The following is a 15337-nucleotide window of genomic DNA, read 5'->3' as shown; positions in this document are numbered from 1 at the left end:
GTGTTCTGTATTGTAAAAAGGGTTTCTTCTTTTCTTCACATTTTATCTTCACTTCCTCTCGAAACCATGGGGTTTTCTTTTTTGATATATTGGTATTCTTTACTTTCCTCTCTCCAAGTGATTCTGTTGCTGCGTTAATTATGTTACTTTTGAGTTTTTCCCAGGTTTCCTTGATGTTATCGTTTTCTAGTATTTCATTATCAGCAATCTTCTCTGATATTCTTTTTCTATATAAGTACTCCGTGGATTCCGTACTTAGTCCTTCGACTTTGATTTTTGTTTGTGTTGGTGCCACTCTCTTAGGTGTGAAGCATTTCATGGTGATTCTAATTTTACATAATACTAGGCTGTGGTCACTACCTACATCTGCTGAGTTGAGGCATCTTACGTCAATTATTTTTGATAGTATATCTCTGTTAGTTACAACATAATCTATCATAGATCTTTGTCCACGGGTATTATTGAATGTATATTTGTGTTGGTCTTTGTGGTCAAAAAAGGTGTTGTTTATTCGAAGTTCGTTATTCGTGCAGAAGTTTATCATCAGCTCTCCATTTTCGTTTTTGACATTCTCTTTATGTTTTTGTTTAATTCCAGGTATTACTTGGTTGCCTATTCGAGCGTTAAAATCCCCCAATATTATCAAAGCTTTTATTAAGCAGCGTTATTGTCCAAAGATTTTGAAATTCTAATTCTTAAGCAGCTTATGTATCTTAAAGAACAGTCTTAAATTATTTGAATCTCTATTATTTCGATATGTCTCTTTAATTTCTCTCCAATGACCAAAGGACCAATTTAGTGCTGCAGTTTTTTTAATTCCTCGCTTCTTCATCCAGCATCTTTTTTGCAGTCTTATTATGCGTTTTCTCACCATGGTCTCTATCTAGTAATTGCCACTCCACATTTCCACTCCTGCCATCCGGACTTCTTGCCACATATCCGGTCCAATTCTATTTAGAGGAACATAATCTTTTTATTATATCTTCGACTTTTGTTCGTTGCTTTATCCATTTGTTAGTTTTTCTATCTATTAAAGTTATTCTTAAAAGCTCTCTGGTATATGCCACATATCCGGTCCAATTCTATTTAGAGGAACATAATCTTTTTATTATATCTTCGACTTTTGTTCGTTGCTTTATCCATTTGTTAGTTTTTCTATCTATTAAAGTTATTCTTAAAAGCTCTCTGGTATACTTGTAGTTTAGTTGTTGTCTTCTCGTCTAACACCCATGGTTCAAATCCATATGTAGTGATTAGTAAGATACATTCACTGTAGGTCTTTATGTTGTTCTGAAGCTATTTCCTTGTGGCATTTTTGCAATTCACTATTCTAAATGGGAAATAAGCCACAATTTAACTTTAAATAAGGTAAATTGTGGCTTATTTCCCATTTAGAATAGTTAACGGTAGATCTTTGTTTTCAACTTTTCAACAGAGGAATTGCATGCAGAACTTTTTATGGAGAATAACTTTTTTTCGTAAAGTTGATAATAAAAAGGTTTCCCATTATGTTCCCAACATAAGTAGACATACTTTACATAATTTATAATATTTTTTTTCATTTATCTTTTGTTTGCATTTCTCTTTCTGTTAGCAACTGCTTCCTTCCATCTTCCTACAAACTCTAATACTTATTAGAGTTTGTTAGTGTTATGTACCTAATTTTTATTCTCTTAAAAATATGATATATTATAGTCATTGAATTGGGAGAAAGGAGTTTTTAATGAATTCTTTTAGTAATTTTCAGTTATGTTTTAGGAGGGCTCTTGCGATGGGGGCCCATTCTTCAGAACTATATAATAATCTAGGATTGTGTTGTCTCTATTCTCAACAGCTAGACTTCACCTTACCATATTTCCAACGGGCGGTAGATTTAGCCACGGATCCTCAAGTGAAGGCCGAAGTATGGTATAACCTGTCTCACGTAGCTATAGTAAGTATCATTGAAAACAAAACTCTTTTAATAGCTCAATTTTAATCTGCTTCACTCATAATCATGATTTAGACATGTTCATGACAAGCAACCCCATGAACGGGGTTCATAAATGCTGTTGGTACGAGAGAGACTTTATTCTCAATAAAAGTCTTACTACAGAGTTGTAGTGAAGTCAATTGCGACGTATAGACTATAGGTACCTACGCATGTCTGGTTGAGTGTTGAGTACGAGAAAGCGTTTCGAGTACAGTACGCCAAGATGATGCAAATACTAAAAGAAACAGGAATTAACAACCAAGGGTTGAAAATAATTAGAAACCTTTACTGGAATCAGACTGCAAACCTCAGAGTTGAAGGTGAAAACACCGAATATGTGAAAATCGAAAATGTTTATTGAAGCTTTGCATGAAACTGGAAAAGGTATTCTGCTAAACGGGTACGTATCTACCGGCTAAACAACATCAGGCATGCAGATGACACATTAGTATTTGCGGACAACCTAGAAGACCTACAAGTCCTTATAGTCCAAGAGGCAGCGCTGAAAAATTTCTCACAATTTACTAAAGCTAGTTATTTTACAGTTGACTACTGTGATTGTGTAGAGAAACATACTGCGGTCGGTCAAGCGAAACGTAGAACAGGTGGTACTGACAGCTTGTCAAAGTTGCTTAGTCATCAGTACACACATTGTAAATTGAATATAAATAAAAGTTATTATAGTCGGTCAGCTGTATGACGGGACAGAGCCGGTCGGTCGGCCCCAATGAATGTACAGGGTTGTTCACTATATTTTGACCCCCTTGTAAACTGCTTTATAGAGGTCTGTAATTGTTCACGTGCTTATTCGGCTTCGTTTTTTGCGGAAGTTTTGGATAATCATAGGTGAATTATTTATTTAAGATTGAACCCTTTGATAGAGTGTGATATCTTCGTTAAATGTGCGATTTAATAAGGCTTGATATGAATACTTTCAACGATTGTCTTATATACCTCAAACATACACCATTATTTGTAGGGCAGTCAATGAGGGTATTTGGCTCCGAATTCCATCCTACTACATCGATTTACTTAATATTTTCACAGTAAGTAGGGATTAGCTCAAGAAACAAAGTCTACCCTATATACTATGGCGCTTTTATTTTGGGGGCGCTTCCCACCCCTTCAAGGAGGTGGAAAATTTGTTGGTCAAAATATCCACGGAAGTAGCTAGAGAACCTAATTCTAAGCAAAACTGTTTTACAATTTTTTGGAAAACTCAATACTTTTTGAGTTATTCGTGGTTAAAAATTGGCCATTTTCATTGAAAATTAACACCTTTTCGGACGGTTTTTTGCCAATATCTTAAAAACTATGGAACTAACTAAAAAAACTATGTAAAACATTTTTGTAGCTTATAAAAAAACAAAGAGATAAGTTCCTTTATCAATCTTCTAGTTATAATATGTACAAAAAGAGATATGGTAGGTAAAAAGAGTTTGTTTTTTGGGTGCATGCTCAAATCAGTGAATTTAACTTGAAATAACAGAGAAACTGTCGATTTTTGGGTGTAAAATGCCACCAATACCTTTTATAGTGCTTCAAGAAACCTTTAAAATGAGCAATATTAAATGTGGATTACATTTAAACTAAGCGAGATATGCTGCAAAAAAATTGATGACTAATGTATTTTAAGAAAAAATGAGAAGAATTTAACCCCTCATCCACCAGAATTTAAATGCATCGTTTTCCTTCTACAATATATTTTATTATAGTATTATTTATATGTTAAAAAAGTTGGACGGGTTTAAAATGAATGGTTTTTGAAAAAAATTATATCAAATTATAGAAAAGTACTTTTTCTCCATGTACCTCGAAAATGATAAGAGATACGAAAAAAGATACTGTACAAAAATGTAGGGTTTTTTTTAGATAAAAATTTGGTTTTTGTTTATCATTACTGTATCTCTTATCATTTTCAAGTTACATGGAGAAAAAGGAAGATTTTTAAGAAAATTTAAAAATGCGCTCTATAATTTGATCTTATTTTTTTCCAAAACCATTCATTTTAAACCTGTCGAACTTTTAGAACATAGAACACTATAATAAAAGGTATTGTAGAAGAAAAACAATACATTTAAATTCTGGTGGATGAGGGGTTAAATATATTTCTCATTTGTTCTTAAAATACATTAGTCATCCATTTTTGTTGCAGTATATCTCGCTTATTTTGAATGTAGTCGACATTTAATGTTGCTCATTTTAAAGGTCTTTTTACGCACTACAAAAGGTATTGGTCGCATTATACACCTAAAATCGACCGTTTCTCTGTCATTTTAAGTTGAATACACCGATTTGAGCATGCACCAAAAAAACAAACTCTTTTCACCTACCATATATCTCTTTTTGTATTATATTATAACTATAAGATTTATAAAGGAACGAATCTCTTTGTTTGATTACAGGCTACAGAAATGTTTTATATAGTTTTTTTTAGTTAGATGCATAGTTTTTAAGGTATTCGCAAAAAAAAAATCCGAAAAGGTGTCATTTTTCAATGAAAATGGCCAATGTTCAACCACGAATAACTCTAAAAGTATTGAGTTTTAAAAAAAAAATGATAGCACAGTTTTTGCTTAGAATTAGGTTCTCTAACCACTTACGTGATTATTTTGACCAAAAAATTTTCACCGTGGAAACCGTCCCCAAAATATACGCGCTGTATGTATGGGATAGACATTAAATTAGGATATAAGTAAAGGTTATTCCCAAAATTTCATTGAACTCCATGCAGTAGGATAGAATTTGGAGGTAATATCCTATTCTTGCTCTCACTGACTGGCGTATTGCTAATAGTAGAGGATCCGATATAATGTCGATTTGCACCTATCTGTTTAATGGATAAAAATTATTGGATATGTATTTTAGCATGTTAACAATTACAAAAAACAAGGGTTGCCTGATCTAATCTTGTTCTAAATATAATTAATTAATAATTAAAAAATAACATTTTTTATGAATTAAAAAAATCGACCCGGACAGATATTATTTCAGATTTTTTGGATCATTCTAAACAACATAGGTCTTTTGTAATTTTTCTTTAAAGTTGATCGTTTTCGAGTTATAAACAATTTAAAACTGAAAAAAGAACGAAAGATGACAATTTTCAAGGCTCAAAAACACAAGTAAAAAATATCACTTTTATAATCATCAAGTACACAAATTCAAGTTTAAACTTTTTCTATCAGGTCTCGATAAGAATTTTAGCCATGTTTTATTCTAAAACATATTTTTTAAATTGTTAATGAGGAAGGTTTGTTATGTGAAGACGGGCATTAACAACTAAAAAACAATATTTCAGAATGAAATAACTCCAAAAGACTTCAAGAACTGATAGAATAAGATTTGAACTTAAATTTAGGTACTTCGTAATTTCAAAAATGATATTTTATACTTATGTTTTTGAGCCTTGAAAATCCTCATCTTTCGTTCTTTTTTCAGTTTTAAATTGTTTATAACTAGAAAACGATCAACTATAGAGAAAATATACGAAAGACCTTTTTTGTTTAGAATGACCTAATGAACTTAAAGAATCTGAAATAATATCTGCCAGGGTCTAAAAATGTTTTTTAAAATTTATGAAAAAATGTCATTTATTAATTATTAATTAATTATACACATAGTTTCAAAAGTCATGCATCACCCCTCGTATTCACGATGTTTACGCTTTTATAAAGCCGTATCTTTATCACATATTTAATGGGCCTTTTTTATAAAAAAATATACCATTTTTGGTTTTTTATTTTATTGGATTACCCATTTAATTGACCTGGTTTTGCCAAGGTGTAAACATTTGAAAAATTAATTTTGGTGAAGTTTTTAAAACGTGATTAAAAATGAATTCTACTTTAATTTTTGAGTTGGACCTTATAAAAATTATCGATTTAGTTGAAGAAGGCCATTCACAGCGGTTCGAGGAGGAAAGAGTGGATGTTTCTCAGAGTGATGTCTCACGGATATGAAATAGGTTCCTGAAGACAAACTCGATACGGAATAGAGCTCGGTCTGGTAGACCCCGAGTTGCCAATGATCGACAGAATAGATATATCAGAATTTCCATCCCTAGAAATTCTTCGATGTCTGTACCAGCCCTCCAAAGAGAATTCAGGCATGCTACAGGAGTCAGAGTATCGTTGTCTACAATAAGAAGAAGAATTTTAGACTCAGCTTTGAGGAGTCGTCGACCAATAAGGGTTCCTCAGCTACAACCTAGACATGTTTTGGACCTCCTCCAGTGGGCTCAAGAACACATAGAGCTCCCCCAACTGTTTTGGAATTTTGTCCTTTTTTTAGACGAGACCAGAATCTGTTTAAATAGTGATAACCCGCGAATTTGTGTGTGGCGAGAACCAACAAGAGCTGCGCAACTAGCCACACACGAATTCGCCGGTTATCACTATTTAAACAGATTCTGGTCTCGTCTAAAAAAAAAGGGCAAAATTCAAAAATTGTTGGGGGAGCTGTATGTGTTCTCGAGCCCACTGGAGGTGGTCCAAAATATGTCTAGGTTGTAGCTGAGGAACTCTTATTGGTCGACGACTCCTCAAACCTGAGTCTAAAATTCTTCTTCTTATTGTAGCCAACGATACTCTGACTCCTGTAGCATGCCTGAATTCTCTTTGGAGGGCTGGTACAGACACAGAAGAATTTCTACAGATGGAAATTCTGATATATCTATTCTGTCGATCATTGGTAACTCGGGGTCTACCAGACCGAGCTCTATTCCGTATCGAGTTTGTCTCCAGGAACCTATTTCATATCCGTGAGACATCACTCTGAGAAACACTCTTTCCGCTACGAACCGCTGTAAATGGCCTTCTTCAACTAAATCGATAATTCTTATACGGTTCAACTCAGAAATTCATTTATTTTTAATCACGTTTTCGAAAATGTCACCAGAATAAATTCTTCAGATGTTTACACCTTGGCAAAACCAGGTCAATTAAATGGGTAATCAAATAAAATAAAAAACTAAAAATGGTCTATTTTTTATAAGAAAAGGTCCATTAAAGATGTGATAAAGATACGGATTTATAAAAGCGTAAACATCGTGAATGCGAGGGGTGATGCATAACTTTTGAAACTATGTGTAGTTAGAAAAAAGAATGTGTGTACTTTGTACGCACGTAAGAAGTTATACTTCTATTATATGATTTCAACAAAATCAATATACTTTAAACAGTTTCTCTACTACTTTCCAAAAATTTTTATTAAAACAATACCAAAAATTAAAAAAATAAAAGAATAAAACACACACAAACACATTGAAAAATGCCACAAATAATTTCTGAACAATAATTGTTGCCAAAAATTTTAATTAAATACGTATTTTCTGAAAAAAATTATATAATAATATACTTACAATCATAAAATCTATAAAAAAAAATAAAAAAAAATGATATAACTTGCATTGGGCTTGAACCTACTTCCCGTGTATCCCGCCGTACGAGAGTCGAATTGATTTCAAACTGCACCACCTTCGCGTATACGTCATGTGGGAATATACACAAACTGAACAACTTTTTGACATTTTGTTTATATGAATTTTTATTAGTTTGAGTTTTGTCGAATTAAAATACAACAATATATAGAGTAAGAAAACGATACATTAGATGAAAATTTGTAGAAAGTTTGTTCGTAATCAGATTATGTAAATTAAAGCATTGCCTACTAGGGGTATAGCATAGCAAGTACTAGGTACATAAGTACATTATTTTTTTTACATTTTCCAAATAGGTATGAAGATAATTTTTTATTGGAATACAACTGAAACATTTAGAATTACGTACCTGTGGCTTTTAAAAACTATTTAAAAAGTCACTATAATTACAAATTTGATTTTATTTCTGTCCTCACAACAATAAAAACTAATATATTATACAACATTTTTGTTTACCGATAACCTCCATATTGAACAATTATTGACAGATTATTTCAACACCCAATCAGAGCCCGTATAAAGACTAATACCAAACTGTCGGTGTGCGCATGCGCGCAGATCAATATAAATTCACCCTCAATCTCAATCGCGCCTAAAGAAGTATAACTTCAACAAGATTAGATCGGGCAACCCTTGTTTTTTGTAATTGTTAACATGCTAAATTACATATCCCATAATTTTTATCCATTAAACAGATCGGTGCAAATCGACCTTAGGTATATCGTATCTTAGACTATAAGACCTTAAGATACGACACTGGTTAGCGACAATATCAGTGAAAAATATCAAAAGGACTCCAATAAATAAGCAGCATTTTGTTTTATTTTTCAGGCAGCTGGCGATGTGCAACTGGCCGTTCAGTGTTTAAATTTATGCTTAAGCTCGAATTCCACGCATGCCCCCGCTTTCAACAATTTGGCAGTCCTCTATCACAAAATGGGAAAAATAAATCTAGCGAAAGCTTACCTGACATCTGCTAAAACATTGGAGCCAGATTTGATGGAGGTACAAGTCAATCTCGACTTCTTGCAACAAGCGTAACGCTGAATTTACCGGAAGTTTTTTGTTAAGTTTTCGATATACACGAATCACAAAAAGTATCGCATAATTTTTGAAATAGAAAAAAAAGTTGAAAAATAATTTTTAGCAGAATGTTATAATTAAAGCTCGGATTACAGGCAAAATGCCTTTTTTTTGCCTATTTTGCCTATTATAATTGTTTTTTGCACTTTTTGCCTTTTTTCGTAAATTCCGCCTATTTTTGCCTTTTTTAAAATTTCATGGTACTACCCATGATATTATTCTTTTACTAAACCATTCTATAATAAAATTTTGGGTCAATAATAAAATATCAATGGTTTGTTTATATAACAGATTTCTAGGAAAATGTACCTGATCGAGACTTGAGGGTTAACTATTTGGAAATCCCTAAGCTTTATTAGTTTATTATTAGTTGTACAGTCGGTTACTGTATCAGAGTTTAGTCACAAATTGCTATATCCTAGTTTAGTTTTGTTGCGTATACCGAAAAGCAAAGAACACGTTTTAAAACGTTTTAGACATTTGTGTGAAAATATGACAATCTAAATTAAGGCTATGGATCGCACCTTATTCGGAACTTTCTCTAGAAGGAGATGGAGCATTTTGTAAACCATGCGGCAAATCGGTAAGTTTTATTTTTTCTCTTTTTTTCTCGTCCCACAACATAACTAAATTCTAAAGCGGTTTTAGAATTCTAATTATTTTTTTTAAATTCTCAGATTTCAAGTAGAAAAAAGTACTTTCTTGACCAGCATTGTGGAACCCCACTTCATAAACGTAATTTGGAAAAATTAAATTCCTCTAAGTTAGCCCAAATATCTCTGCGGGATAGTTTAAGCAGTTAAAAAAAAAAAAGGAGGAAGACGCATTTAAATTTGATTTATGCCAGATGATGATTGCATCCAACATTCCTCTATATAAAGTTAATAACCCTAGTTTTAAATGCTTTTTCGAAAAATATCTTAATAAATCCTTACCGAACGAGAGTACATTGAGAAAACATACTGTGGAAAAATGTTATGTGGAATGTATTTCAAAAATTAAGCGGGAGTTAGAGGGCAAGTTTTTGTATATTATCGTGGATGAAACGACAGATGTATGCGGCAGGTATATAGCTAATTTAATGATTGGAATTTTGAACGAAAACTTTGTGAGAAAACCTTATTTAGTTGCCGTTAAAGAATTGGAAAAAACAAACAATTTAACAATAAGTCGATTTATACAAGATAGTTTAACAAACCTCTTTTTACCCAACCCTATACCAGTGAATAAAATAGTTTTAATGCTTTCAGATGCTGCGGCATATAATATGTTAAAAGCTGCTGTTAATTTAAAGATTTTTTATCCTAATTTAATTCATTGCACTTGTATAGCCCACGGGGTAAATAGAATTGCTGAAGAAATAAGAAATCTGTTTCCGTTGGTAAATAATTTTATAAATTTTATGAAAAAAGTTTTTGTAAAGGCTCCGTTGAGGGTACAAATATATAAAGAAAGACTTCCCGGTGTCCCTTTGCCACCTAAACCAGTAATTACAAGGTGGGGAACCTGGCTCGAAGCAGTTTTTTTTTACTTTGAACACTGCAATGAAATAGAATTAGTTATGTCAGAATTTGATGATGATATTTACGAAGCCATTCGAGAAGCAAAAAAAAATATTAAAAAATCCCAAATTGAAACAGGAACTCACTTATATCAATGACAATTATAAATTAATAGTTACCACAATTACCTTATTAGACAAACAAGAGATAAATTTATGTGAGTCAGTAAAATTAATAGATAATTTAAAGACGAAAATTAAATCGGCACCTGGAAGTAACGGTCAATTAATTAAAAAAAAAATGAAATATGTTTTCGACAAGAATGAAGGTTTTTCGTTTTTATCTAATGTTGCTAAAGTTTTGAATGGGACATTTTCCGAGGAATTACAAATTATGCCAGATTTATTGTCCGCTCTGAAATATGCTCCAATTGCATCTGTCGATGTCGAACGTTCGTTTTCAATGTACAAATTAATTTTAAGTGATCGAAGACATAGTTTTAAGACCGAAAATATTGAAAAACATTTAGTTGTTTCTATTAATGATAAAATTTTAAGTGGTTATAAATAATAAGTTATATTCCTTTATTGCCTATATTTTGCCTAAATGTTAATATTCCTGCCTTTTTTAATAAAAATCTTAGACTATATAGGCGCTTTTTCTTCAATTTTTGTTGCCTATAAATCCGAGCTTTAGTTATAATACTCGTCTATCGGCTTCTTTGTGTGTCTTCAAATCCATAGCATTTCAAGTTGAAGGCGTGCTTTTACCGAAAAAACAAACAGTAAACAAAACGTTGCGCGTTGTTACAGGACAATACAAATTTATTTTGGACATTTGTGTTCGAGAATTTGATCTGTGCACTATGTCTGCTTAAGTTTTCAATGAGGAGGTGCGTTCTTACAAAAAATGAGTAATATAAGAGTCGTCGTCAACATAAAGATCTTTGCTTCTTATATAACTTAATTCATGGTCATAAATTCTGTATCTCACTCTTAAATAAAATTGGTCTACGTGTACCTTCAAGAACCACCCGTTCTGTGACCACCTTCCACGAAGTGATTAACCGTACAAACTATGGTTCAAGCTCCTATCTCTGTAAAACTATTAAATTAGCAAACACATTATCTCCGCATATTGATTTCATTATGAACGACTTTACTGCGTTTTCCACACAATTACATTTATATTTAACTTAATGTTCTAATTTCAAGACTGATTTGTTAATTACTGTTATTGTCCTTGTTCTAAGATAAGTTTATTTGTCAATTTCAAAACGTTTTAGATATTTAGAGCAAGTAATTTTATTTTTTTATTATTGTTTGTTATGTATTTACCAATTTTGTACCTACTAGATCTTATTTTGAATTATTTTTCTAATTCGTGACATTTTAATTGTATCATGTACTAATGGACTTCGGTCCGTCAATAAATAATAAATAAATAAATAACGTTAGAACAAGCAGCCCAAATTCTAGGTTTAAATGGAGATGGACGACGAAGCAATATATTGCTGATATTATGGGAATCCACCAAACCAGCGATTCAAGAGCTTTAGGAAGGTATAGAGAAAGTGGAGGATACAGAAGAATGAGAAGAAGACCAGTTGCAGGACTTCCCAGGTGCACGAATCCCGTTCTCTCTCTCTTTCTCTCTCTCTCTATCTCTCTCTCTCTTGTCGTTTCCCCATTACTGAGGATCGTGATTTCTTCCAATATTCCTAACAATGTTTCTCCATTGGTCTCTATCTTCAGCTGCTCTAAGAGCTTCGCAGCTCTTCTGAGTTTCCAGCTCAATACTTTATTTGGTCAGACCATCTAGTTGGTGATCGTCCTCTTGATCTTCTCCCCGGAACGTTTCCAGAAACAATTAATCTCTCTAAACTGTCGTCACCTCTGCGAACCACGTGACCAAAGAATTGCAGAATTCGTTGCAGACATATTGTGGACAGCCTTTTTTTATTATTGAGATGGTTTAGAATGGAAACGTTTGTCCTATGAGCTATCCAAGGTATGCGTAGCATTCTTCTCCAGCACCACATCTCAAAGGCATCAATTTTTGGCGCTCGCATGCGCGAAGAGTCCAAGTATCTGATCCGTATAGAAATATTGAGAATACAAGGGCATTCACCAGTCTCATCTTGGTATTTTGAGAGATAGATCTGTCCAAATTTTAGTTAGGCGACTCATCGCATTTTTTGCCATACCAATACGTCTCCGAACTTCTGCTTCACAGTTACCATCGTTAGTTATACTAGACCCGAGATAGACAAAGGTTTTTTCTATCTGGTATTCCTGTAACCTGTTAGTCAGTTGAATAGTGTCGAATCTGTCGACCACCATTATTTTTGTCTTAGCTTTATTGATTTTCAGATCAACTTTATTGCTTTCGTACTCAACTCTTCGCAGAAGATCAACCATTTCTTGCTCATTTGCTGCTATATCTGTAGTGTCATCAGCAAATCTTAAATTGGAGATTTTCCTACCAGCTACTGTTACTCCACCGGCCCATCCTTCTAAGACCATCCTCATGACATGTTCACCATAAATGTTAAATAAGTCAGGTGACAACACGCATGCTTGTCTTACACCTCTCTCGGTCTTGAATTGGTTTGAGAACTTCTGATCTAGTCGTACTGTCGCTATATTAGACTGGTACAGATTTTTAATAAGTGTCACCAGGTGCATTGGTGCGCCCATTTCTATTAAAATTGACCAATCAAATGCTTTTTGGTAGTCAACGAAGCATATAATCATAGGTACTTGAAATTCTCTAGACTTTTCAATGAGTTGTCTCAGGTTCAGGATTTGTTACCTTGTACCTTTACCCTTTACAAACCCCGATTGTTCCTGAAGTATTTGGTAATGTAGATAGGTTTTTTTTCTGTTTTTGATGATATGCAACAAGATTTTACTAGCATGTATTATTAGTGACAGTGTGCGATAGTTTTCACATCTGGTAGTAGTTCCTTTTTTGTGTAGTGGGATATAAATTGAGGTACACCAATCAGATGGCCATTTTCCTGAATTCCAAACAGCGACACAGATAGAATGGATGATATGTAATCCTTTGTCACCTAGTAACTGTAGTATTTCACATGGTATTGAATCAATGCCTGGGGATTTATTTCTCTTTAGTGATTTAATTGCATCTTTGACTTCAGCGAGTAAGACAGTAGGTTCGCTAGGGTAGTCAGAAGGCCACTGATTTTCTGCTGATATCTCGTTATTTTTATACAGCTCGCCACAGTAGTTTCTCCATGTTTCCAATATTTCATCAGTATCGGTCTTTAAATTACCTTCCTTATCTATTGCAGACCACGTTTGAGGTTTAAATTCCCGCAGTTGAACGTTATTTACATCTGCAGACTTTGCGTAGACATTATGTTACAGCTAGACAACTGCGAAATGATCTTTCCACAGCCCGTAATGTTCGATTAAGTGCCAATTCGGTTAAAAACAGATTAAGGGAATTCGGAATCAGAGCCAGAATGCCTGCTACTGCTCCACTGTTAACGAGTGCACACCTTATAACACGTTGAGGTTTTGCACTAGAACATTTCGATTGGGATATTAACGACTGGACTAATATTCTTTTTACTGATGAGTCAAGATTTGCACTTTGTGGTCTTGTGGATCCGACAAACACTTTGCACTGTCGGATCCACAAAGTTCACATCTGTGCTCATTAATAAAAAGAATATTAGCCCAGTCGTTAATATCCCAATCGACTTGTCCTGGTGCAAAACTTAATCGTGTCATACGATGTATCCTCGTTAACAGAGAAGGAGTACCAGGCATTCTGGCTCTGATTCCAAATTCTCTTAATCTGCTTCTAACCGAATTGACACTTCTTCTTCACGTGCCATCTCCGCGACGGAGGTTGGCAATCATTTGTTGGCATATTCTAATCTTAGATTCTGCTGCTCTGAATAGTTCGGTTGATGTGCATCCGTACCATTCCCTCAAGTTACGCAACCATGAGATTCTTCTCCTTCCTACACTTCTCTTGTCCTGGATTTTTCCCTGTATAATCAATTGAAGTATGTTGTATCTCTCATTACGCATAACGTTCCCCAGGTATTGCAGCTTTCGTGTCTTGATGGTTTCCAATATTTCCAGTCTTTTGTTGACTCTTCTCATGACTTCGTTGTTTGTTATATGCTCGGTCCATGATATCTTCAGGATTCTTCTATACACCCACAGTTCAAATGCTTCCAACTTTTGTGTCCATGCTTCTATCCCGTAAAGCAGGGTAGAGAAAATATAACACCTTGCCAACCTAACTCTCACGTCTAATTTCAGTTCTCTTGCACAAAGTACCTTTCTCATTTTATTGAAGTTTGTTCTTGCTTTCTCTATTCGAACTTTGATTTCTTTGGAGTACTTGTTTGTGTGATTAATTATTGTGCCAAGATAGTTGTAGTTTTCAACTTGTTCTAAAGTTTTACCTTTAGTTGTTAGGCTTTCATCATAATTTTGGGTTTTTGATATCCTCATAAATTTAGTTTCCTTGATGTTTATTGAAAATCCATATTCGTCTCCATACTCAACTATCTTGTTTTTAGCTTTTGGAGGTCTTTAAGGTTGTCTGCTATTATGATAGTATCGTCCTCATATCTAATGTTGTTAATTGGCGTTCCATTTACCTTTATTCCTGCTGTTTCTCCCTCAAAAGCTCTTTTCATAATTTCTTCAGAGTATGCATTGAATAGTAGTGGTGACAATACACACCCCTGTCGCACTCCTCTTTTAATTTCGAACTCTTCTGATGTGTGTTCATTAATGCGTATGTGTGCTTGCTGTTTATAATATAGATTTGTTATAATTCGAAGGTCATTGTTTCTGTTTCTGTTTTAAAAATTATACGATACTTTTTGTGATCAGTGTAGCTTGTAGATGTTTATTTAATACATTGTTAATAAAACAAATTGTCTAATTTTGCTTTGAGGACGTCCATTAGCTGTTTGTGGCGGACTTTATCGAAAGCCTTGTTGTAATCTATGAAACAGACGTACATATCCTGGTTCACATCCAAACATCTCTGGATTAGTACGTTGAATGCAAAGAGAGCTTCAAGGGTACCTACGCCTCTACGGAATCCAAATTGGGTTTCTTCAATATCCATATCAAGTGTTTGGTATATGCGTTTATGAATGATCTTTATCACTGAATTTATCACTGAATTGACACTTATGTGTACGAAAAATCTGCAGATGCAAATAACGTTCATCTGCGGGGTTTGTGCACCTGGGACATTCTGAAACTGGTCTTCTTGTGTATCCTCCACTTTCTCACTTTCTCTATAACTTCTTAAAGCTCTTGAAACGCTCTGATTGGT

At 33.8% G+C, this 15337-nt stretch overlaps 1 protein-coding gene across 1 annotated transcript in view; it reads left to right on the top strand.

Annotated features, from left to right (window-relative positions):
- LOC126883503 (tetratricopeptide repeat protein 8) overlaps positions 1–15337 on the top strand; it is a 56892-nt gene extending 41555 nt beyond the window's left edge. The window contains exons 5-6 of the mRNA XM_050649111.1: positions 1759–1933; positions 8244–15337. Of these exons, the coding sequence (XP_050505068.1) occupies positions 1759–1933; positions 8244–8453 (385 nt within the window). The 3' untranslated portion in view covers positions 8454–15337. The remainder of the gene's footprint in view (positions 1–1758; positions 1934–8243) is intronic.

The sequence above is a fragment of the Diabrotica virgifera genome, chromosome 4 (assembly GCF_917563875.1).
Source record: "Diabrotica virgifera virgifera chromosome 4, PGI_DIABVI_V3a".
Classification (NCBI taxonomy): Eukaryota; Metazoa; Arthropoda; class Insecta; order Coleoptera; family Chrysomelidae; genus Diabrotica; species Diabrotica virgifera.
Note: the sequence above shows the minus strand (reverse complement) of the source record. Positions and strands in the feature narration are given on the sequence as shown.